This window comes from Doryrhamphus excisus, linkage group LG12 (genome assembly GCF_037039965.1).
Source record: "Doryrhamphus excisus strain RoL-2023G ecotype Guam linkage group LG12, RoL_Dexc_Guam_v1.1, whole genome shotgun sequence".
In the NCBI taxonomy this organism is placed as follows: Eukaryota; Metazoa; Chordata; class Actinopteri; order Syngnathiformes; family Syngnathidae; genus Doryrhamphus; species Doryrhamphus excisus.
The window spans coordinates 13,577,190-13,604,608 of NC_136368.1; the positions used below are offsets into that span (position 1 = coordinate 13,577,190).

Consider the following 27,419-nt stretch of genomic DNA (forward strand, 5'->3'; position numbering starts at 1 on the left):
GACAGTTCTTTTGACTTCATGCTTGGTGTTTGTGCTCTGACATGCACAGTCAACTGTGGGACCTTATATAGACAGTTATTATATTTCCAAATCATGTCCAATCAACTGAATTTACTGCAGGTGGACTCCAATTAAGCTGTAGAAAGATCTCAAGGATGATCAGTGGAAAAAAGATGCACCTGAGCTCAATTTTGAGCTTCATGGCAAAGGCTGTGAATACTTACATATGTAAATGTGATTTTTTTGTTTTCTATTTTTAATAAATTCAAAACATGTCAAAAAAACCTTTTTTAACATTGTCATAATGGAGTATTTTGTGTAGAATTTTGAGGTAAGAGATTAATTTAATTCAGTTTGGAATGAGGCTGTAACATGACAAAATGTAGAAAAAGTGAAGCGCTGTGAATACTTTCCGGATGCACTGTATGGTAACCAATAACTGCCATTGAGACAGGCAGGCAGTAGCAATGGAAAAAACTGAGTTCCTTGATCATTAAGTGAACTTGAATCATTACGCAAACCAAATCAAAGTCATATCCGGGGAGCAGCAATCAATGCTTCAGTCTAGTCAACCGCTAAACATTGTTAGCGAACATTAGCGTAGCATTAAGACAATGTAGAGAACTTGATAGCCTGAGCATCCTTTCCGTGTGATGCTGAAATGGACACTTTATTGGATGGCTGTGTGTGTGTGTGTGTGCACGAGCATGTTTGTGGCTCCATCAATCAATCCCACACACACAACGGCCGGCTGAGGGAGGAAATCCGAGCCGATGATTGCTGTGAGACACTTGTGTATGTTTACATTATGTCTGTCAGTTGTACTTTACCAAAGTCTACACAGAAACATACATACAACATGCTCAATTGTAAGAGCAGCCCTGGGTTTGAACTTTGACCTCAGACAGCTTGTCTGGATGTCATTCAAAATCAACCTAAAACACTTATCTCCCTCGCTTGTTCACTTCACTTTCGAAAGAGGCACTCAAATGCTTGCTTTTGTGGCTTTTCATGATGTCATGAAGGAAAAACCGAAACGTTTCTGCCCTGCCCCCGGCTAGATGAACCCGCTCCGTGTCTACGCCTATCACTTTGCAAAAAAAAAAAAAAAAAAGAGGCTAACCAGAATAGGCTAACCTAGCATGATGTTTCTGTTAAAATATATGTATAATGTTATCACTGTAGCTCACATACTAGCTATGCTATGCTGACCTTTGTGTCCCCCCTCCCCAGTCTTTCATGTTACATTACTGTATATATATGGCATCTTGGACAAGAACTGAGTCACAGCGTATATGTAAAAAGTGTGGAAAGGGCATACTATGATAGCACTTCTTGGAGACCCACACTTGGTGTGGACAAAAACAGCTCATTATCATTAAAGCTACAGGCACAAAACGGCATATTTCTTGTAGCACTTTTCAACTAAGGCAAAATTGTGGACAAGACACTAAAATACACTATTGTAGGACCAGTTTATCTGATTTGTTGAACTTTAAAAACCACAAAAAACACCTTGCCAACGAAGGATTTAAATGCGTACTCTCAAATTACAGCACTCACACTCGTCTAACAAACCACTAGTCTTACAGAACAGACCTCTATTTTTATGTCTGCATGTCAACCTGTATTCTTTCTGCTATAACTAACTCACATAACACGTACAGCGCACAGCAACACGTGTGTGCACACACACACACTCCCAGGGGAGTGTTGGCTAAATTAGGCAGTGAGAAGGATGTGCAGATGGTCGTCATTAAGTTCTGTTTCCTGTCTCCGACACTTTACACCAGCGAAAAAATATGGTGGCGCTGACGTGATCGGCTGGCAGGTTGCATTAACGCTGAGACACGTGACGACCAGTCACCACTCATTTGACACACGGCGGAACACGGTGTTTATTGCAGGTCGCAAGCCATTTTTAATTCAACAGTTTGACAGACAAACTGCGGGGCCCGCCCACTCGGGTCTGTGCCTGTTGGAGTGTTGGAGCTAATGACTCACACATCTCCAAACAACTTATATGGCTTTCAAACCTGGGCTACTAGGAAAATCTTCTTTCTCTCAGAGATCCAGCAAAATCATATCAGCACGTCAAATTTGCACATTTCACCAGTCCCTTTCACACAGCCCACTGAAGTTGATAATTTCATACATAGGTGACAAGAAAAAATGCAAGAGCAGCCGGTTTAGCACAGAAATACCATACAGTAAAGTCTCGTTATATCGATATAGTCGGGAGTCTGAAAAAATATCGATATAACCGGACTGCCGATATATCCGATCCTGTGCCGAACTGCATTAAAAGTGGGCAATAATGCACTCGACATTGTTCTATACACACGAGAGAAACCACGAACGCCAGCATGTACATATGAAAAACAGTGATTATTGCAAGCGATAAAAAGATATCTGAATACAACACAATTAAATACATGTATTTGTACGCTTGTGTCTTCGTTGGAATAGGTGTGTATGCTATGTCAGTTGGTTCTTCTGTTGCAGGCATGTGTTTGGCCAGCTATGTGGGGCGGGTTGAGCATGACCTGTGAACCAGGAAGTGCGGGAATCGGTGTTTGTGCTGTGCTCTGGTGGTGGAAGTGTGAAAAATAAAGTTGACGGGAAGCAGCCGTTCGCCGTGTTCTTTTTTGGTATTGAAATCCTTAAGCAAAGATTGATTTAAGCTGCTTTTGTATCGATATAAGCAGACCAAATTGGCTGGCGGGAAATGAAAAAGGGCATCGTAGTAACCGGATTATCATAATAACCGGGTATCGTACTAACGGAACTAATTATATCATAAAAGACTAGAAATTTGCTGGGAAATGAAAATAGTATCGTAATAAGCAGTACTTTGATATAACCAATATCGATATAACGAGACTTTACTGTATATTGCTCCATCACAGCCTAAATCTGACACTTATTCAATTGTGCCTTTCACACAGAACCAAGTAAAGTGAACCATTTTGCACCTGGGTGCAGTGCAATAGAATAATTGGCATATCAAAGCCATAACAGTCGATCCAGCATTTATTCCACACAAAACCTAAAAAAAAAGAAGAATGCCACTCCAAAACCCTCTTTTAAAGAAAAATCCTGCAAAATTGTTGCACCACAGCTGAAACATTAAATATAGACTTTCTTGCCTGTAGCTTTCACACAAAGCCCAACAAAGTTGAAAATGTCACATTTAGGAAATTTGTAATAGACTGACACTCAAAAGTCTTTTACACAGATTCCCACCAAATTAGCGCAGCCAAGCTGCCAAGTCGATAACTTTACACATAGGCAATGAAAGGTACAATAGAATACAAGTCTTAAGCCTCCTTCTTACAAATTCCCACAAAATTGCTGCATTAAAGGGGAAACAGTAGGCCTGACATTTATTCTCCTGTGCCTTTTACACAGAAGCCAGGATCCTCTCACACATACAGTAAGCACTAGAAAAAGTACAGGCATTTGCCACTCAAGAGATCCCACAAATTCGGCCAAATCAGATCAAAGTCCATATCCAGCATTTTATCAGCTGCTCCCACAGAATCCATGAAAGTTGATAATTTCCCATGCAGAAAATGTGCAATGCCACTCAAACACCTCTTTCACACAGTGGTTTCCTCATAATTGATGCATCCGAGCTGTAACAGTACAGCCAGCATTTATTCACTTGTGCCTTTCACACAGAGATTTTTGTATTACATACAATCAGCCTGTGTAGCTGTACCTATTGTTAGAATAAGCTTAAAAATCAGATTACCGTTGTCCGTATAAACTACTATCTATTGTGTATGTTAATCACACCTGTTTGAGAGTGCGTGTTTTGTTACGTACCTTCGCAGGAGAGGCCGTGAGACGTGACCCCAGACAAGCTATCTTTGCAGACGTTGCAAAAAGTGGGCCGTGCGTGGGAGCAGGCATACCAGTTGTGCATCCCTGAGAAATGTTCCACATTAAATTGAGCCGTCTGGCAAAGGAGAGGTTGAGAATAGGTTGGCAGCAACTGGGATGGCGGGTACAGAACAACAAAGCAACATCATATGGAGAATCTGTCAAAAATGAGTATAGCCCCATAATAATATTCTGGTTAAGAGACAATACTGATGGAAATTATATACAACTTGTAGTAGTCAGTGTACAGCATGTATAGCAGTATGTATTTAATCTCAACACACATTCATCATTGTCTTAATAGCTGAAAACACAAGTGGGTGCACATCACTGTGAATATGTCCAAATTGTGTCCTTGGTGTGAATATTTAGTGTTAGCACCAATTATCCAGCAATGCCTTAATGCTCTTGGCCATTGGATTGACCTGAGCTGCACAGGTTGTTACTGGATCTCTCTTCCACCCCTCCATAATTACATCGCTGGTGGATGTTAGCCACCTTGCCCCATAGGTGCTCAATTAGCTTCAGGTCTGGAGAAGACAAACTTGTCCTTCATCAGTTTCCTCAGCAAGGCACTTGTCATCTTGGGGGTGTGTTTGGTCTCCTTACGTTGGAACACAGCGCAGTTTCCCAAGGAAGGTCACAACAATTCACAGTGTATGTTGGAATTCATGTTTCCCTTAATGAACCACAGCCCCCCCAGTGAAAGTAGCACTCATGCGCTATTCCACTATCATGGCGGTAGGCAAAAAATTTTTCTTGCTGCTCAATTGTGTTTCCACCTATTTGAACAATAATGTGTATAGAACACCTATCTCGGGCGAGTGGTTAACGCGCAGACCTAGGGCAGGCCGAGAGCAGACCGAGAGCTAGGAGACCAGGGTTCAATTCCACCCTCGGCCATTATGTGTGGAGTTTGCATGTTCTCCCCGTGCATGCGTGGGTTTTCTCCGGGTACTCCGGTTTCCTCCCACATTCCAAAAACATGCTAGGTTAATTGGCGACTCCAAATTGTCCATAGGTATGAATGTGAGTGTGAATGGTTGTTTGTCTATATGTGCCCTGTGATTGGCTGGCCACCAGTCCAGAGTGTACCCCGCCTCTCGCCCGAAGACAGCTGGGATAGGCTCCAGCACCCCCTGCGACCCTTGTGAGGAAATCTCCAACAGATTTTGAAAAATACATATTATACGTATATACAGCAGTCAGTGATATTGAAGGCCACTTCTGCTACCATTTATCAAAATAAGTGTCATGAGCAGCACTTTGGTGGGCGCCCCGCGCAGCAGCGAGCGTGGGCGTCATGCTCCAATATAGTGTCACACTTTAAACTGGATGCACAGCACAAATTTTTCTGCCTGTTTATGCACGCTTGTGTGTACCCCTCCTGTGTGAGCTCTGGGGGTGCAGCTGCATTGCAGTACAGAAAACAGACTGGGGTGAGGGGGGGGCGTCTTATGTAAGATTTCTCTCCCAAATCACCGTTTACATGCAGCGCTGCACTTTGCAAAGCCGCCGCTGTCAACACTTTAATTTATTCCAGTTAGACGCTATAAAAAAGAAAAAAAATACTGCTTGAACTTAACATTAAAAGTTATCGCGCATCATAAGGAGTCCATATGATAGTCACATGTGTTTATGTTACATACTATAGATGTGCCTGTGTGTGCCAATGTGATGGTGCTCTGCGACTCCCCTTGTTTGTGTGTGTCTTTGTGAAAAGGTCCAACATGCAAGTCCCTGGTATTGTCCTATATCATGCAACCTAACCCCCTTTCGCTAAGGTGTTGTCTTACCTCGTAATGCTCTCTGGACTGGACAGATTTGAGCGAGCTGATCCAGTCCTCCATCTCTTTCCTGTTCTCGGCGCAGAGGATGAGCCTACGGAAAGGAGTGATCACCTGGAAGAGGGAGACACAGAGGTGAGGTGATACGGATGTTTTTAAGGCTCCGTCCTCTCCTCAGCCCGCCGGCGCTACTGAGAGGAGAGAGAGGCTTGTCGCTGTCTTTAAGGGAAAAGATGTGCCCCCACCTCTACCCATTCCATCCCTCTCTCGCTCTCTCCCTCATTAACTCTTGCTCTCTCTCATCACCTAACACCTTCTCCAGTGTGTTCCACCACTTTCTTTTCTCTCTCTCTTCGCTTTTTGCACTTCACAACGCTCTCAGTCAGATATGTCCTGACAGGCGAAGAACCATGGTAAAGGCTAAGAGCTTCTAACCCCCCCCGTCCCACATCTCTCTTACTGTGTGTGTGTGTGTGTGTTTAAAGTCTCCCTGATGGACAGACAACACATCCACTCTCAGCTCCGTATCACTTATTCATGTGCTTCCTCATTCCGTCGCTCTCCTCGTCTTCTCACAGTGTCTTCGCCACAAAGACCCCAATGATACACTGCATTCAAGGCAGTAGATGACCACAACGTATTTTGCCATTCACATTTTGAGTCTCCTCATACATTCCATTACAGAAGTGCAATAAAACACACATTCAGACATGTTTAATGCAAGAGGAGACTGTGGCATGTAATACTGCAGCAACAGGCTAAACTAATGATAGCACGATGCATGATTGATGTTCCTGAAAAGTTCCTGCGGTAGAAAAGGGCCAAATCTGACTAATCTGATCTACCAATGCCCGACCATCACTGGTCTAGCCGTATGTGGTATTGACTCGGCACACTTTGGAGCGCGGCATACCAGGTATCTAGTATATCTTGATATGTCTTTTTTTTGCTCATGGAAGAGAATAAATAAATAGATATTTGGTGAGTCAAGGAGTTACTGTGCAGCAGAAAAGGGGAGATCATTGTGGCTGTGTCATGTGGGTTTGGTGGAAATGACAGTTTTGTCAACAAAAAAAGTAAAATACATCAACGCTAATGAAAAATATCATTTATGGTCCATGTTGAGAATTCTAGCATCCTTATAATGAGAATTCTAGCATCCTTATAAATGCACAAACCTTGACCACTACAAGTACTCTATATTCCAAAACCTGCAAGAGATCACAATTAAGAGTGTACCTTGTGTGGGCATTAGTCATTGCAGTTTCTTTAAATCTTTTTCCAAAAAAAGACTTTATAAATGTGTCAAAATTAGAAAGGGAGACCATTTTTGACAACAACACGATTGATTTTTAAATGTTATCCAACAGAAAATGAACAAGGTTGAGAAAATCAAAAGGTCCAATGTTCCCTTAAATGTTCCCTTTAAGTCATCGACCAGATATAATTAAATAGAGCAGGCATGTGTTTGACCTTCATCACCTACAATGCCAAAGGTCCAATTGGTGAGTGAGATCATTCTACGAGGCGCAATATCCAACACCTCATTGTTATGATTACATGTCAAAAAAATCAGGGAAATGTTGGGGATTTTGATGATTAGCTAACACAAGATTCTTGAGATCGCCAGGGTTCAAAGGTCATGCCCATGCATGTCAAGCGCTTTAATTACCATTAGCCATCTTTGCTACGGCTCGCCTCAGTGAATGTTCCTGATTTTGCATTGATGAATGACTGCCGCTGCTCTCAAATAAACAAGGCTCTCATCAATCACCTTAATCACGTCTGCAATCAATCCGTCCCGGGAGTTCCAATCAATATCTGCTTACATCCCAAAAATCTGCTGTGTGTGTGTGTGTGAGTGAAAGTTCATTGACCTTTAGTTACCCTCTAAGCTGATTGCATTAGCATTCTTCCACGTTCATCATGTAAGTAGAGACGACTGCTCACGAATTACAGACAGAGCGTGTTTGTGCCATGTTTTGACTGTCCAACAATCAGACTTTGTAGCATATGAATATTTTCAGAAAAAGCGAATATGACAATTTCCAAGTCCCACAAAAAAGCAGTTTAATAGACATTTACATTGTGTGTGCATGTTAATAGACCGACATACAGTATGTGAACATTATAGGTTCTGATTTTGTGGCGGGCGGCACGCCGGTCGAGTGCTTAGTGCACATACCTCACAGCTAGGAGACCAGGGTTCAATTCCACCCATCGGCCATCTCTGTGTGGAGTTTGCATGTTCTCCCCGTGCATGCGTGGGTTTTCTCTGGGTACTCCGGTTTCCTCCCACATTCCAAAAACATGCTAGGTTAATTGGCGACTCCAAATTGTCCATAGGTATGAATGTGAGTGTGAATGGTTGTTTGTCTATATGTGCCCTGTGATTGGCTAGCGACCCTCGTGAGGAAAACGGTACAAAATGAATGAATTAATGAATTTTGTGGCACGGCGCAAGGTGGCGGAGCGTGGCGCACCCCACGTAGTGGTAATTTCATCCAGTGCACCACTGGCGGGGGGTTGGGTTGCGCCTGGACTATGAAATTAGAGCCCTATGTGTGTTTGCAAATAGACTGCCAGAAATTGACAATGCATGTGTACGTGAATTGACAATCAAGCATTACCATACATAGTGTGTTTGCATGTGAATAGATGGACTGACATTACTTTATCAGCACATGTGAACGGACAGGTTGGTATTTTACATTACTTTTGTAAGTGAATAAACTGATAGATATGTATATCATGTATGCATTTAAAAATAGAGATTTTTACACTATTTGTGTATGAAAATGGACAAAGGTGTGAGTGAATGGACACATGGTTACATTATAGGTGTAATGGAGCAACATATGTGCCATTATACCATGTGTATGTGAATGCACATGCAGAGGCATACATTATACAATGCGTACAGATACAAACCAATTATGTCAATTGTGAATGTAGCATTTTCTGCCAGCCGTGAACCACTACACTACCAGTTATCTTTTGAGTTTTAATTTGCCTCCATCATCCTGTCACAAAAAGTAACCCATGTCTACCTTAGTATTTTTGCACAACAACTTTGTTTCATAGCGGGATTCAATTTACATCTGCGTGAATGCTTCATTGAAGTACCCAATTTCTAAAATTCTTCAGCCGTCCATCAGAGACCAATGTGCTCATCCTCTGATCCAGTGCTGCATCTCTTTGTCTAGCCGTTGTCTCTCACATTGTTTTGATTAAGTCAGAAACATTCACTATGTGGACAAAGGTTTGAAGGACGCTGCAACACATCCGAAGTGACAATTAGTCATTTGAAAGACGACAATTCAATTTCTATCAATGTCTGCTTTGCAGCAAAAACCTCAAAAATATTCTTCTGAATGAGTGAAAAAAATGATCCAAAACCTTTTATAAAGTATTAGTAGACAAGTAGAAGCTGTTATTGATGAAAAGCACAGATGTATTCCATATTTTTCCCATTTTAACTTCATAAAGGTGATAAAGCTCAGTGTACCAATACTTTTGTCGTTATTGTGTATCGGTATGTTGGTTGCTCTTTAGGCAGAGGGCATTGGAATTTATTATGTCACAGTACGTATTAGGGGAGGCTGCGGCAAATGGCTCCTCATCTCTCTGCTGGTATTGCACTGATGGTCCTCTGATTGGTTGTTAAGCGAAACAGAAACAGCCGCTTCCCCAAATTGGCTTTAGGCATCCCTCAAAAAGTGGAAAACCTCCCTTGATGACTCACCTTCACAACTGCGAGCATCTGCACATGTGTGTGTGTGCGATAATAGGATTCATTCCTCTTGACTGTGAGAAACGACACAACAATAGACAACAAAACACACTAATGCACGTGCACAAGCCTTGAGGTGCATATCAGCATTGTTAAGTGGGCAATAGAAGCGGCACGAGCTTGTCCAATAAGAGTGAGTCAGCCAGAGGGGGTGGAGCTTTCTTGCAGAGTTGGTGATGGGGATTGGGGTTTGGGATGGTGGGTGGTGGGGAGTGATGGTGTTGAGCCCTCCCTCGCACATGGACTGCAAGGTGCTTCTTGTGTTCGCTATAGCGACGCTGCTTTCTCATACATTCACACCTCGTCTCTCTCTGTGGTCCTTTACAGTGAACTCTTTAAATAGTTTGGAATGCATTTCATCATTTTCATCACTAGAGTAGAATTACATTTGAGTTAGTGGAATTTATCGTGGGAATATATCATGTGTTGCTTTTACTGCTTTTATTGTTATTGCCCTATATGGCTAGTGCAACACATCGGTCAACCCTGGTTGCTTGAAATGTGCTATAGAAATAATATTTGACTTTGACTTGATGAGTCAACAAGACTTTTTCTGTGTTGGCTGGCATGTGTAAGTGAAAGGACTGATGAATAGAAATGTTTACATTACATCTGTTAACATTAGATGTGTAATGAAAGACAGGCTGATGTCAACATGAATTGTGCACATCATTACATTTACATTTATACATTTACAGCACACGTGTATGTGAAAGGAAAGACTGACGGTGTGTGTGTGACAGGATGGACTAATTTTATGTGTCTGTATATATTTGTGCATGAGAACAGACAAAGAAATGGTTATTGGTTACATTATTACATATGTGTATGTGAACGGATGTTAAAACTATGTATGTGTGACTGGATAGACTAATTTTATATGTATGAGAATGGAAAAACATGATTATATTACAAGTGCATGTGAATGGACTTGTGTTAACAAGCTCAGTGTTAACATTACATGTGTGTGTGAAGGGACATATACACTGTATGTTATTGTGTATGAGAATAGACAAACATGATTACATTGTTTGTGTGAATGGACTGACATATGCTTACCTTATATGTGTATGTGAATGATCACATTTCATTACATTATGTACTTTTGCGTGTACTGTATACGTGAATGGAGAAACTGTTATTTATGTGGATGAATGGACAAACAAACCAATTGTTAATGGGGCATTAAATGGGAATCTATCCCCAGGTAGCTTCATTATGTGACCACTATACTACTAATGATCCTTTGTCTAAAAGTCTTAAGGGAACAATACATTCAAATTTGTCCATTCATTCGTCCATTGCACCTGACATGTCACATGTCTCCCAGCAGCACCCACCTGCAGAGAGGACACTGGTAGCCTCGTTCCCCATCACAGGAACAGCAGATAGAGGGAAGAATGAATGGACACACACGCCGCATCTTTCAGAGTAGCGTTTCTTGTCCAGCCTCTGCAGCACATCTCGGACCATGTAAAAACACCCCCACTCCACACCACTACCCTCTGCTGTTGTCAGAGACGCTGCCAGTCACGCGTTTTTGACCCCCACAACTCCCGCTTGGCACGCCGTGTTACCTCCACAGCATGTGCGGCGATATCGTAGCCTCACTGCAGGGTTTCCCTCCTCCTCCGTCTTCAACGTTTCCCATTCGCCGACTTTGTCGTCGACTCCCTCCACATCCCCTCAATGACTGTCATGTCTGTCGGTCACGCTGTTACATTTGTCACGTCTGTTCTATTTTGGGCTCTCCCCTTAGCTTCTCCTTCAGTAGAATTACCATCCTCTCCTCCTTCAACTCCCCTCCACCCATCTTAATGTCTTCATCGCCATACTCTTGGCATGCACGCATTATTCATTAAGCCTTGCTGCACGCACACACACACACACACACACACACACACATACACACTTAATCTAATTTACTTTCTCAAGTCATTCCCATGCAGGCGTTTCGAGGCAGAGCTGAAAATAGCAACACGCTCTCCTCAGGGCGCTGTTCTCCTGACAACAATCCCCCATTCCCCCACCCCAACCCAGTCCCCTCACTCCTTGTTTCTTAATATAGCATCACCCGGGAAGAGAAGAAACGATTTAAGAAAAGGGAAACTATTTTTAACCCCGGCCTGCTGATATTTCAGTTTTGTTGCATCACACACACACACGATGCTTCCTTCATGGAAACCTTCACCTTCTGAAGGTGACAAAAACTGACTTAAAATAACAGCTTGTAATGTAAAAATTATAATTATTATGTCCGCCATTACCTAATGATTATTTCATATGCAAATATCCTGCTTTCTACTTTTATTTATGAACTGTTCCAATTCCAGCATAGCCCTCGCGACCCTAATGAGGATAAGCGGCATAGAAAATACATGGATGGATGGATGGATGTTCCAATTCATCTGTCAGTTATTGAAGCCTTTTCTGTCATAAATATATAAAAAAGGAACCAACAATAATATTTAAAAACGTGGGAGACTCGTAATTTGCACTGGATGTGAACACATCACCCACCATAGCTGTGCTGCACATTTCTTCAGGTGTCCAGTAGTGAAGTTTAACAAAGATGATTTTTTATACCCGACTGCTGTGCCCCGCCCCGGTTTTAGTCATGTCTTAACTGTGTATAAACGAATGAATGTTGTATTTTAACGTATCTTTTACTCTGTTTACTTGTTTTTATTCAACTCAATTTTTCTGTAACGTGTCTGTGTATTTTGAAAAGCGCTATACAAATAAAATGTATTATTATTATTATTATTATGATACAATCATAACTCTTCGGCATCCATTACACATGTACTTCTATTTGTTGCATTCTGCTGTTATAACTGGTAAAATTAAGAATGACTTTTTAAAAGTTATAACACTCATGTGTTACATCAGCACAATTATATCACCACATTTTTACCTTTACCTTATCATTTTCCTATGTATGGGAAATACTACATTTAGAATACAGGAAGTGAATGAATGCATTGCAGCTTTAACTTTTTACTCTTTTTGGACATATGGAACTGCAATTTGCATTATTGGAATACATTGTGATGTATTCCAATGTAACTCTTAATTATAGAAGATTCATCAATCGATCAATTTTCTTAAATTAAAATTATTATTTTACTAATGCTCTGATCCAAATGGTAATCTTAATTTGGATCAGCACCCAATTTCACACCATCATTAATACACACCTTGATTTTTTGTTTGATTATTCATTCATTCATTCATTGCTGGAGCCTATCCCAGCTGTCTTCAGTTGAAAGGCGGGGTACACCCTGGACTGGTCGCCAGCCAATCACAGGGCACATATAGACAAACAACCATTCACACTCACATTCATACCTATGGACAATTTGGAGTCACCAATTAATCTAGCATGTTTTTGGAATGTGGGAGGAAACCGGAGTACCCGGAGAAAACCCATGCGGGGGGAGGACATGCAAACTCCACACAGAGATGCCCAAGCGGAGAATCGAAGCCAGGTCTTCCTGATCTCCTGACTGTGTGGTGACTGACCGTCTAACCACTTGTTCACCATGCAGCCCAAGAACAATTATGTTAAAGAATCTACACCAAAATGTAGGTGGTTCTTCTTAGAACCATACCCCCCCCTACAAAGTGTGCAAATTGGTTACCTGACAAACAGCCTAAAAACCCCATCCCTACTTTCCAAACTCGTAAGACTATTTAATGCAGACCTCATCCACAATCTGACACATTAGACACACATAAAGTGTGTGTGTGTTGTCGCGTGTGTGTGTGTGTGTGTGTGTGTGTAGAGGAGACATAGCTCCACTCACCGTGAAGCTGTTGTTGACATTCTTGGTGCTGGACTCGGCAACACTGGCGTCCGACAGGTCCACCTCATCAAAGATAAGAGACTGCACAAGAAAAAGAAGAGGGTGAGTGTCTGCTTTTAAATTTTAGCGTGTTAAGTCTAGTTGCGAAGGCGACGGTGAAATGTCTTATCATGAGCAAAGCAGACCTGGAATGGGGAGGGAGGGTGAAATCATCAGAGATTTAGATTTTTGTGCTACTTGGCACCTCTAATGCTGATACCACCTAATGCTGATGCGCCTGGTCCGTCCATCAAAGCAACAGAAGGACGGCGAGCAGAACCAGCGCACGTGACTAATCAGACTGATGTGATGTGATGCGGAAGGCACACACACAGCAGAGGTCTTAAAGCGCTGCGGGACTATAACTAACTGTGTGTGTGTGTTCTTGTCAGTCAATCTTTGTGTGGCACTACTCTCAACATCCAAAGTTTATTGTAGGGGCATTTTTGCTGAGATGATACTGTACCAGGATGAGCTCCTTTCATCTCATTAGACCACATACTGTATACATGCCTGGAATGTGTCTGTTCCAGACTTTATATCTTTCGCGTGGCACGACCCTTGACATAGAACCTAACCTACATATTAGCTAATCCACATGAGCTGATTCACACTCTTGATGAAAATGTTAACACCATTTGAAAATTGCAAGAATTTACATTTTGCACTGTTGGATCTTCTAAGGAGGTTCTAAGCAGAGCTTCAAAATACATAAAGAAGAAATGGGATTGAGACAAAAAGTTTTGAGTGATTAATTTATTATAAACAGGCATTAAAGTGAAATAGGCTGTTCATTAGCTGATCAAATGTTTAAGACCACCGCCAAAATGGTTTCAGTGTCATTTTCTACCAGGTATTCACACTGGCATGATCTGTTGATGGCAAGGTCAAATGCAGTGGGACTATCGGGCTGCATAAGCAAGGCCTCTTGCAGCACGCCATTACTGCTGAGGTCTGAAGTCATTTCCACTTCTTAAAACTTCCCAGGGTTATGGAGCAAAAAAAGTCGTAGAACCCCCAAAAAATGTCACCGGCCCTGAGGCGGAGGATCTAATTGGCTGTCTGTCAATACACAGGACAATCATTGACACAAATGAAGGTTGTTACTGGTACCGAGTGCAGTCCAGTAACCATCCATAATCTGTGAAAAGTCTTCAATGGCCTTGTCTCCTTCAATGCCGTAGAATTGCCCAAATTTGCACAAGAGCACCAAACCTGGGACATTGAAAGTTGGAAGAAAGATGCTAGGCAAAGAATGTTCCAGACAGTGGATGCCCATTTTTATGATGTGGAGCAACATTCCCACTAGCCTCCAGGAAACACCCACATCAAGCATGCAAAAAATTATAAACAAAAATTGCTTCTTTTTTGGCCTCACATTTCTTTTTGCATTTTGAAGCTCTACTTAGAACCTCCTTAAGATCCAACAGTGAAAATAGTGTATTCTTACAATTTTCCTACTGGTCTTAAAAGTGTGATCCGGTATATGTGTTTTGGTGTGTGTGTGTGTTGGCCAAGCCATGCCAACCCAAACACCACCCTGCTACGCACTGTTGGGTCATGTTTAACTGTCTCTGTGTGTATTTTATGGCTTTTTACAGTTCCTTTGACACTTTCAGTCTCACACACACTCCCACACACACACACAACAAGCTCGAGGGAAGCTGTAATAAAAGCTGACAGCAATGGTAGACAAAGGCAAACATTTCAAACTGTTTTAATACCAGTACAAAATTTCCAGTACCTCAAAAAAGTCAGTAAACCCCTCACATTTCTGCCAATATTTTACTATAGACTTTTGCACTCAACAAAAATATGAAAGCAATGCTTTTGTTTTTGCTCCCATTTTTCACGAGTTGAACAAAATGATCAAATATCTTTCAGAATGGCCTTTTGTTGTGGCCAATCGCGGGCACACCTGTGCAATAATAATGCTGTCCAATCAGCATCTTGATATGCCACATCTGGGAGGTGAAAGGAGAAGTGTTCACCAAAGACAACGTAGGGCAATGCAATGAGTACTACTTCTGTAGTTCACCATGGTCATGCTTGGTTGGCATACCATTCGTCAGAACCTCAGATGGAGTTTGTAAAGATGTCCTAAGCACACTGCTCAGCAATTCATGATTTGAATAAAAAATCCAAAAGACCAGATTTGTAATTTTTAAAGACTGGTATGTGCCAGATTTATGAAAAAAACTGGATCAAACTGTCATTTCTTCAGTGCTGTCCCATGAAAAGCTATAATAATATATTTGCAGAATATTTGTGAGGGGCATATTCACTTTTGTGAGGTTCTGTACAGTACAGTGCAATACTCTTAAGCCACCCATAGAATTGTTGTTTTAGCAATGCTATACAGATATATAAGTAGAATACTATCGACCAGGGCCAAAAATGACAGAAAATGTGTGTTGTATTTTATTGTCCTTCATGCTTTACTCAATTAGTATATCTGCAACATTATCCAGATCCTCCACAAATGTTATGTAAAAGTTTCAAGAAAATACATTTTGTATTTCACTGGAAAATACATTTAGTATTTTCTGCATGAAAAAAACACAATATTTGTCCTACTATAGCGATTAAAACAACAAAGCTAGTAGTGGCCCAAAACCTTTGCAACTTTTCTCCCCTTTAACTTTGCCTAGCTCTGGCAAGTATTCTAGATTCTAGATTGCATTCTAGATACAAGAATTAAGGCGCTTTGAACAAGATCTCGCAGCTTAGAGCAGCACAGCCAGTGGATGAACATGGATGGAGCTCCCTTAATTATACATCAAGCTCTATAAATACTATAAGAACGGAAACTACAGCGGACCCTCTGAGCTTTTGGTGGTTGTATGATTTCATGGTCCAAATAACTTCTTTTTACACCTACACCTTAAAATATAGGATAAGACTGTGCTGTGATTTCTGAGGGTCCACTGTATAGATTTAAGATGAGCGTATAGGAGTGTCCAAAGTGGAGGCTGTGGCCATTTTTGGGTCGCAAATCGTTTTTATGGCCCTTAACATATTGTAAAAAATTAATAAAACAATTAATAATGACATATACTGTATTATCAGATATTATACAACTTTGCGTTGCTGCCTCAAAGCTGAGATGTTGATGTTTCATTGAGCTGATACTTCTGATCAAAATTTTAAATTAAAAATAAACATTTGCACTGTTAAAAGAGGTTTAAGGAGGTTCTAATCCAAGCTTCAAAATACAAAAAGAAGAAATGGGCATTGGACAAAAAGTTCAAGACTGCAGCCTTTAAAAGACAAAAATCTTGGCAAAAATGCAGATTAAATGTCATTCTCTGTCACACTTTCATGATGAAAGCTTTCTCTCTTTGAACACAGTGGCAGGGCTCGACAATAACGATGTACCGATGGCCCGGGGCAAGTTAAAACAAAATTCGGGCAAGTAAATCTAATCAGTGATATTCCCGTCGGGCAAGTGCACTTTGGCATGCCATACTGCCAAGAGTTTTTTTTTAAAGCGGTTCTTGTTGGGTGTTGGTAAAACACGGACTGCGTAATTCCGGTGGTAATTTGCAAAGCAATCCTTGCAAATCTTGAAATGGACCAATCAGAATTGTTTATTTAGACCGCGGTCCGTAATCCACAGTCATCAACCAATCAGCGATCGTTTGACTACGAAAACATCCATCATGGCGTCGCTGCCAACATCGTCTAATTCTGAAGGAAACAGCAAAAAGTGATGAACCAGTGCCTCCTAAACAAGTATTTTATTAGCGGCAGCAAATCAAAGGATGGCACAGGTGAGTGAATCACATTGCTGTGACAATTTGAAGTGGTCACAATGAAACACCACCGATTAGATCCAATACCAAGTGCTGATTTTGCACAAGCTACAAAATCTAGTGCTTCCATTTCTATGTGGATTTTTCTCACCTTTGCTTCACAAATGATTGTTTGACCATTGAGCTTTTTTTTCTGGATTAAAAACACATTACTAGTACACAAATGTGTCTATTCAATAATGTTTCATTGTGGTGCACAACTTATAAATATCACTGCTTACTACGACTATGATGTGTAAGGTATTATTTATTTTATTATTTTATTTATTTGAGATTCTCATGTGATGCCACAAAAAATTACATGATATCATTATGGCAGTCTTTTCATTTTACATGGGGCAAGTTCGGGCAAGTAGTTCTCACCTTAAGGATTCCCTATTGGCAAGTCATTTTGGTTTTTAATGTAGAGCCCTGCAGTGGGATTGTTGAGATGCATAAGCAATGCTTTGCTCCTGAGGTTGGATGCAACAAGTCATTTTAAACTTCTTAAAAGATCCTGAGGGTTAGGAAACAAAAGAGTCAAGTAGTAGACCCAAAAACACGTCACCAGCCCTGATCCGGAGGATCCAACCGGGTGTCTGTTGAGGCACGAGACGACGGCCGAAATGAAGGTTGTTGAAGGTTATTCTCTGATGATGGTGGCTGATAGTTACTGGCATCACAAGGAGATTGCGTCTGAGATTTCTTCCACACAGAACAGTGGAGCATCATGATCCACAGTGCTTTTTTCTTCAATGGAACAATTGAGCTTCAGGTTGTGAGGGTTTTGGGTTCAGGGTTGGCGGGGGGTTGCTCAATCAAAATGTTTTTTGTCTGGCTACCTTTTCTTCTTTTTGCATTTTCAAGCTCTACTTCGAACCTCTGTAAGATCCAACAGTGCAAAATCTAAATTCTTTAAATTTAAACTGGTTTTAACATTGTGATCATGAGCATCCATCATATATTGACCTATAATGTATGTAGCTCTAACTGGAAAATACTTTGGACACTCCTGGTGTAGAACAAGCAGCACTGTGCAAAAAGAATGGATGCCTCACTCTTATAAAGCAATTATCTTGTGAGGTTTACTACCAAGCCTGGAATTAGATCCCGACTGACTTTATGATGCAATCCTGCTATTAGGGGTACACAGTGCGGTCTGTACCATGCTGATGAAGTCATATTCCAAGGCACTCCACTTCAATTTTCATATGTATACAGCAGGGGTGGGCAAACTTTTTGACTCGCGGGCCGCATTGATATGACAAAATTTACGGGGGGGGGCAGACTATATATTTTACACGTAACAGTCCACCTGGTATTATTGTATCTGTAAAATTGTCATGCAATCTGCTATTATTAATTATTATTTTATATTTATATTTAATTATTTTAAAAATAATAAAATATTATAATAATTACAATAAAATTAAAATAATAATTATTAAATTATTATTATGTAAAATATGCAAATATAACAATAATATTATATATAATTAATATAATAATTAGCATTAATATAATAATTATAATAATCATAATAGTTCTAATAATAATTATAATAATCTAATAATAATAATTATTATTATTATTGTGTCCCTTTTTTCAGGAGCACTTTGTAAACAACAGACCATGTCAAAAAACGAAATTGATAAAACCATCAAAAGGTTGGCTCAGGCCATGATGCCAGGTTGTATGTTGAGTTTAAATGAAATGCTTTGGAAAGATTGGGCGGGCCGCATTCAAACACTTGGCGGGCCGGATGTGGCCCGCGGGCCGTAGTTTGCCCATCCCTGGTATACAGCGTCCTGTAAAATCTATTTAGGTGTTTATGCAGATTACTTGTAGAAAACTTTGCATTTGAAATACATACTAAAATATTTACCATTAGCATTTCTCAACATGGTTTCTGAATTTAATGAATTTAATTCATTAATTCATTCATTTTCTACCGCTTATCCTTACAAGGGTTGCGGGGGTGCTGGAGCCTATCCCAGCTGTCTTCGCGCGAAAGGCGGGGTACACCCTGGACTGGTCGCCAGCCAATCACAGGGCACATATAGACAAACAACCATTCACACTCACACTTATCTAGGGACAATTTGGAGTGGCCAATTTAATGATTCAACAAATGATAATTAGAATACACTGACAACTTTTTTTTAGCTTATTCAAATATCTACAATACATTATTATACATTCTAGAAAAAAAATATTGTTTCTTAATTAGTTTTAAAATACACTGTATAGTTTACTGAGCTCCTGAAATTTAACTTAATACTGTTTATAATATCTATGATTTAGCTGAATATAAAATGGCCAATACAAGCTAATTAAAACAAAATATAAAAAAAAAATTACGAATTTAATACTTTGTAAATTGTAATCTTTCACTACTTTACTGGCCTTAATTTCTGCAATTTTCCAATTCTTTTAATGCTTCACAACACTTTTTAAAACCCTGTGGACACCCTGATATTAACCTGTGTAAAGTCAATGAGTGAAGTATCAGTCGGGTTCTAATCATGTCTTAACCAAAGAGAGATGCATTCATGCCACATGAGGAGTCATCTTTCGGGATCAATTTGGAAACTCCCCATGCCGTACGGCACCATTGCATCTTTCCAGGTGAGTAACTTTCCCCTTTGATGCTGCTGGCTGTGCTGTACTGTGCTGACCCGAATTCTCACTAGGCCCTCTTCAGATCCGCTGGCACCCAGAGGTGGGGGGGAGTGCCGTGCTCCGGTCCAGCACACTGACAGAGCTCGCCAGCACACCCGGCTGCGGGATGCCCGGCGCAGGGCTCGCTCCTGCCAGCGGGCCAGAGCACTGCCCGACTAGGGCATGTTCAGGTGAGGGATGAGGGAAAGTTCAAGAAAGTGAAAGGATAAGAAGGATAGAAGTAAGGATAGAAATTAAAAAACAAGTAATTGATAGAAAGTGTCATTAAATCAATCAAATAATAAAAATATGAATACAAATATAATAAAATGAAAATTATTTCCAATATTTGAAAATAAATACGTAAAATTAACCATTACAAATTTAGGTAACCTATTATGCTCACTTTTTGACCCTTTGTATTGAGTTGTGGTCTCCTATAGAGCAGCTATATAAGGAAGTCCACCCCTCTGACATCACAAAGGGACAGTTTTACCACACTTTATGAAACCGAACGTTTTGAGCCATCCCAAACTTCTTTCAGGATTCACTTCCAAATGTGAAAACCTCATTATCTGAAACTTTGGCATTGTTTAACATGAGAATACAACATTCTAACATTTGTAGGTCAGAAAAGTCGGAAAAGCACAATAGGTCCCCTTTAATAAAATAGAAAATACAATACATACAACATTGCATAAGAGTATTTTATTGCTACAGTGTTCAAAATTATTCATTCATTCATACACCCTGGACTGGTCGCCAGCCAATCACAGGGCACATATAGACAAACAACCATTCACACTCACATTCATACCTATGGACAATTTGGAGACGCCAATTAACCTAGCATGTTTTTGGAATGTGGGAGGAAACCGGAGTACCCGGAGAAAACCCACGCATGCACGGGGAGAACATGCAAACTCCACACAGAGATGGCCGAGGGTGGAATCAAACTCAGGTCTCCTAGCTGTGAGGTTTGCGTGCTAACCACTAAATCGCCATGCAGCCCCTGTTCAAAATTATTTATTCATTATTTAAAATTATTTATTCATAAATTTAAGTTTGAGTCAAAAAGTAACCAGTACAGTATTAGTAACATACACTAACGTAGAAGTCATCCCTGGAGGCAAAAAAAATAAAATGTTAAAGGGAACCTATTCTGCTTTTTCCACTTTTCTGACCAATAAATGTTGTAATCTCATGTTAAATGATGCCAAGGGGTCAGATAATGAGGTCTGCACATTTAAAGTGCATGCTAGGTTTTACATTTTATTCTAATACCGAGTTCTACTGACATCAATGCGATCCGGAATTCCTTATATGTTGGCCTTTTTGAGTTGTTCCCGTATTTGCACTGAATTTAATGTTATCCATTTGCCCACAGGTGATATATTTGGTGCCATTCTATTGGTCCTGCATGTCATGTCTTTGCCGAGAGAGGAACAGGATTTCTTTCATTTTCTGAATAATTTCCTGTTTGTTTTTGTTTAGAATAGTTTTCTGAACAATTATTTCATTTATTATGTATCTGTGAATGGATCCCCCCTCCTTCCAATCTCATGTGCAACACTAGCAGCTGTAGTTGAGTTTGGAGTGTTACGTAAACCACTTCTCTGTGCTCTCTTACGCACATCTGCAGCTGTGCACGTTTCAGAAAAAGCAGAGTGCTTGTTTTGAAAATGTCTTTCAACATGACATTTTTTACTGTTTGCTAATTTCTCTCCACATATCGAGTACACGGGTAAGCCAGCATCATTAGCAGTGAAGGCCAAGGAATATTTCCATTTTTATTATTATTATCTATTTTATGTATCCATGGTTATGGATAGCTTACCACTGGGGTAGCACACTAGCTAGACATCTTTTTAGTGTGTCACTGCACACACTGGCCCCACTCCACATTCCCTTGCTCATCCAATCAGCAGTCAGAACGCAGTGCAGCTGCATTCACAGACTTGCTATGAATCGGATATTTCAAACTCTTTAAAAAGGCACATTTCTTCCACTAACACAGCATGTCAGTCAAGCCTGAAGGAGGCTGAAGAGCTAGAGGTGGCTCTGGAGCCGCAGGTTGCCGACCACGGTCTATATTTGTCTAATGAATATAGAGTAAAATTTTGAGAAATCCGTTTTACATGTACAGTATGCTAGCATGTCTTTCAAAGTATTATGACCACCACTTATAGGGGGCACCATAAATGTCATTTATACACATTACTTTATCATTGTGTGCATCCTTAAGCTAATTATTATTTTTTTTAGTAATTTAGTGTACATTACCTTGGCATCTTTGGCGTAGTACAAAGTTCGGCCTCTGAGCTTGAAGTAGCGCTTCTTCCACCTCTGGAAGGAGCTGGTCTGTTTGAGCAACAATCCTTCCTTTATGCTCGTCTGAATGGACAGGAATAAAAACACAATTTTAAAAAATGGTTTAATGGCGTCAAAAACATGATTTGTTGATAGTTTTTGACCATCCACCACCAAGGAAAGCATGAAGCTGTAACATTAGCTTTTTAGTATTAGCATTCAAAAGTCTACCGGCGTCGGAAATGTGTACTTTACCATGACTTAGACACTCAAAAACAGTGCGAAATGAGCACAAGTGGAACAGGAACAACACTGACAATATAAGATTGTTAGCATTGGCTCTATGTTGCTGGCGATTTCCTCATGTTAGCTCATGTTGAAACACTTTATTCGTTAGCATTGACTTTCAGTAGCAGGTGATCCACTCACAACTAAAAATAACACAACCCGTTGAACACTTCAATGGATTACAATGAAGGTCTTTTTTTATTTACTTCATACGAGAGGTGGCAGCGGTCATGGAGTCATGCAGCAACATGGAGGCTGTAGCAACAGGGAAAGCTAACATTACAATGTGTGTTTATTTTGCTTATTTCTCATCCTAGATGCTTAAATGTTACATATCTCCTTGCCCAATTACTAGTATATAGTACCTGCTGGTAGCCGCTTTTTCCAATAAAAAAGACTAAATAGTGGGAAGGTATTATGAAGTGGAAAGGGGCCTAAAGTCATTGTACAGGAAACCAACATCCCACATTTTTTTAGAGGTGCAATAAAAACACATTACTCGGCCAGAGAAAGGGAATAGCGGGCAATGAAGGAGATTAAAGTGGGAAAACAACAGCGAAAAAATTGTCAGCATATTCCCGTTAGTGTCTTCTTCAAAAGCAAATAAACACAACAATGTTTCCATTATGATCACATCCTAACACCGCTTCAAATATCTATCGGTCGATGTAGATGGAAAAATTCTTCCACGGGGTCCTTGAGAATCAAAAGCATCTCTGGCGCTTTGCAACCTTGTTACGAGATGTCTGCAACACTCACTGCACGTGGAAACAATAAAACACACACACATGCAGAGGCTATTTATAGCAAGGGAAGGCTGTTCTCGGAGGGGGGAATTACAAACAGAGACGCAGGCCTGAAGCTGACATCCTGCCCACCAGCTGTGTCAACTTAAACACAGAAACACTACACAGGAATACAGCGGATAGACACTAGCACGGACCCGGCGTAACCGGAGAAGTCCTTTACAACAAAATGGACACAACTGGATCGGCTTACAAAGAATACTAATTACTTTTATTTTATTCCAATAATGAATAAGAATAGCAAAAAGAAACAAGCCATGTAAATTTACATTCATAGGAAACAAATTATTAAAATCTCATGTAATTAAAACATTAATACAATTAATAATACAGTTATTATAAATGTATTAATATTATAAATAATTAATTTATGAATAAAATAAGCCTGGGCCTAAACATTGCAATAAACAATAAGCCTGAACATTAGGACACCACTGTGTATACTGTATATATAATGTATTTGTCAGAAAAAATAATAGCTCAATCAAATGTGACAAATTTTCAGCCTTTTGTGTGCAGCAGTTCACGAATTATTTGAATATTCAGAATTTTCTACTCATCTTGAGTATTTTCGAGAGGCGGGGTACACCCTGGACTGGTGGCCAGCCAATCACAGGGCACATATAGACAAACAACCATTCACACTCACATTCATACCTATGGACAATTTGGAGTCACCAATTAACCTAGCATGTTTTTGGAATGTGGGAGGAAACCGGAGTACCCGGAGAAAACCCACGCATGCACGGGGAGAACATGCAAACTCCACACAGAGATGGCCGAGGGTAGAATTGAACCCTGGTCTCTTAGCTGTGAGGTCTGCGCGCTAACCACTCGACTGCTGTGCCGCCATTATTATTATTATTATTATCTTCAACAAAAATGAAATGAACCCTGTTGATTTTGACAAGGTGGCTAAAGTAGCAAAGACATATTTGTTTCCCATTTATCAACTTACCGCAAAACAAAAACTCTGTTTATGAATGATGTCAGACAACTTTCACCGTTATAAGAACAAGAACCCAGGTGATTTTACTGATTTACATCTAGTAGTAGAGGTCACATGGCTTGTTCGCGTACAATTTTCCTTTTATAGAGTACTTTCCAACAAAACACAACTTCATGGTTTCAGTAAACATTTTAAATGTTACCCAAGATGTTGCAGCTGCAGTCCAAGGTCCTACATATCAATCCATACTATTTGACAAATCAGTGCTCGACGGATTGTTTTTTTTTTTTTACCAATCTCCCTCGTGGGTCGGTATTAGGATGCATGCTTCTGTAAAGAGGGGCTGATGTTGTCTGTTTAGACAGAAAGTGAAGCAGTCAACAGTCAAACAGTCGTCATGGGCCAATGTTATGGTAATTCCTTGCTCTGCTTTCCATTAGCGCCGCTGACGGACAAATTCCTGGATTAAGGTGAAATACCTCCATGTTGACTTCCCTACAAGGCCTTCTCCTCCCAGAGCCTTGTAGCCATTGCAATCAAAGACGGACAGAGGGGAAAAAAAAGCTTGTGGCATATGAAGTCATCTCCTCATTTGGGGCGGCTCAAGACTTAATAGCTTCTTTTAAAGAGATATTGAGTCTTCTCCTGAATCAGCTTCTTGGTGGGTAACACTATATGGAAGACGTCATGATGGGGAATATCAGGAAAAATATGCAACAAATAACTCAAACTTTCATTAACTATTGTAACAACACAAAAAATGACAACAAGTCTGTTTGACAGGATTACCTCTGCAAAAAGTTACCTGTATTTGCAATGAAGGAAAATGTGATGATGGCCATAGAGCCATATATTATGAAAAAGTTTGGTTATAGCATAACCAATAAGCCTAACCTCACCAAATAGGGCCGTTTGATTAAACAAAACCATACATGCAAACCTGAAAGATAAATGCATGCAATGTATAACGAGCAAATATACAGCAGTTAAAAGGGACCTATTATGCGAGTAGCATTAAATCAAACAAATAATAAAAATATTAATAAAATATAATAAAAGTTATAAAATGTATGTTATGAAAAGTTCTGAAAATAAGTACATACAATTAACCGTAAAAAATTTAGGAGACCTATTATGGCCATTTTTCGACCCTTTGTATTGAGTTGTGATCTCCTATAGAGCAGCTACACACAATAACCCTCACAGAAATTTTTTTTGATCTTCCAGAATCTGCACCTATTTCAGCTGTATTTCCTTTAATTTGTGCTTCCTGCCAGTCGATTTTAATTTATTCCACCCACAGCCCGCCTCAGAGCATGCCCACTCCGCTGTGCTTGGTCACAGCCCAAAGTGCTTCCTGACTATGAAACCATATTGAACCATCCGCCCCTCTGTGACATCACAAAGGGGCAGTTTTACCACACCTTTTGAAACCAGCCGTTTTGAGCCATCCCAAATTTCTTTCAAGGCTCACTTCCAAATGCGCAAACCTCATTATCTGAAACGTTGGCATCATTTAACACAAGAATACAACATTCTAACTACATTTATAGGTCAGAAAAGTGGAAAAAGCACAACAGGTCGCCTTGTAAAGAACCCTCTCACATTGTGGCACATATTGTGGCATAATGTCCAAAACACTACAATTCTAATCTGACCTATCAATGCTGCACGAAACGACTTAGCTCTAATTGGATGTTCTATTTTCTTTTTTGTTGTCCCTCCTTGGCCTCCATAGTTCCTTGTCTTCATCTCTTTCCTGTTGCCAACTAGGCCAGAAGTGATCTATAAATAGTCTTGCCGGCCCCGACTTCTTCTGCTAAATCGTGATACACAGTGTGTGAGTCCTGTTGCGGAAAAGAAATGAGTAACTTGAGCGCCACTCACCTTCCGCACATACACACTGCCATGGCCACAGATAGGCAGACACACACACAAACAAGCTACACAATGAACAAAGGCAACAAGAAGTTGAAATGAATCCGGCAGCTGTGCTCAGTCAATGGAAAGCTAAGTGCAGCAGAGAGAAGCTTTTGACGAGACCCAGACAGTCAGCTGTTATTTTTTAACAAGGCAGCTTGTCCGTCGCATGTGGGACTTGACCATCTATGAACTTCAGCTTGGCCTGTGCACAGCCAACAGCAAACTCCATTACACTAATAGTGTTCCCCTTTCTCTTTACTTTAAAGCTCCTGAGCCCTGTGTGTGTGCCAAGCCAATTACGAGCCCCTTTGGAGCCTATCTGATTAATGAGTTTGCTTTTAAAGAAAAAGTGTTATCCTAATCTATCAACTCCTCTCCTTTTTGGGAAACACACAATGGAGGTATTAGGCTGCAAGCTGCACTCTTTCCTGATACAAAAGTATACCCAGCCGTAAGCCTATTTCAATCCCGAATCTTATTGTTCGTCGCGCAGGATACAAGCAAGGATTGACTGCACGGATTTTGCCTGTATAAACTGGCATTTTCCTCCTTTGTTCCTGCATATCATGGTTCTGTACAAACAGCACTGATGTGGAACAAAGACAATGCTGGAATTATTATTATTATTATTAGGTAACACAATTGCTTTAATTATAGGCGGGGAGTTTATTTACCTAAAGTATGAACAGAGCGTAAACTGGAAGCAGGCAATACTTGCATACTTGGAGATTTAGTTCATGAATATGAAAAGTTTATTTTTTTTTGTACTTTAATAATAACTTGGAGTGCATGAAAAAGATTAAGATTAAGATTAAGATATGCTTTTATTCGTCCCTCAGTGGGAAAATTTGTATTGCACAGCAGCAAGAGTACAGAATCAGTTAAGCAGTACAAAATACACAATATAGAAAAATAAACAATATAAACAACCCAAGTATTAACAAAAATCAACAGTTTTTCCCAGAGTTATATACAATACAGTATGTAGATAATATGAAGCGAGGTGAGATATATGACCAGTCTATACACTTGATCTCAGATCTTGTTTGAGAGTTAATATGAGGCATTATGGAAATACTTCACATTCACACTTCAAACCAGAAAGGAAAATGTCCACATGGCCATTTGTTCAGAAGTACAGCATATTGCACAATGCAGCAGCTACTACAGCAGCAGCTTCAGAATGAACAGCACCTCAAAGAAATACCGCCTTTCCGTTTTTTTTTCCCTTTATTGCCAATATTGCAAGTTTTGGAAACCTAGGCCTTTGGGACTCTGCAATAATAAACACCATAATATACAAAAATGCACAGATTCAATAAGCTGTATGTATATGTCTCGGCCCTCATCCTGTCCGTCTTCATAGGCACAT

At 40.2% G+C, this 27,419-nt stretch overlaps 1 protein-coding gene across 12 annotated transcripts in view; it reads right to left on the reverse strand.

Moving 5' to 3' along the window:
* dgkh (diacylglycerol kinase, eta) overlaps positions 1–27,419 on the reverse strand; it is a 54,590-nt gene that overhangs the window by 22,569 nt on the left and 4,602 nt on the right. For 4 of the 12 annotated variants that reach the window (XM_058081660.2, XM_058081659.2, XM_058081656.2 and 1 more), the window contains exons 3-7: positions 22,055–22,165; positions 19,789–19,947; positions 13,278–13,358; positions 5,685–5,789; positions 3,832–4,000 (exon numbers count right to left, since the gene is read on the reverse strand). In XM_058081660.2, coding sequence (XP_057937643.2) covers positions 3,832–4,000; positions 5,685–5,789; positions 13,278–13,358; positions 19,789–19,947; positions 22,055–22,165 — 625 coding nt within the window. Of the gene's footprint in view, positions 1–3,831; positions 4,001–5,684; positions 5,790–5,920; positions 6,073–10,808; positions 11,039–13,277; positions 13,359–19,788; positions 19,948–22,054; positions 22,166–27,419 lie in introns of those variants that run through there. The other 8 variants (XM_058081667.2, XM_058081661.2, XM_058081657.2 and 5 more) reach the window with 7 other exon arrangements.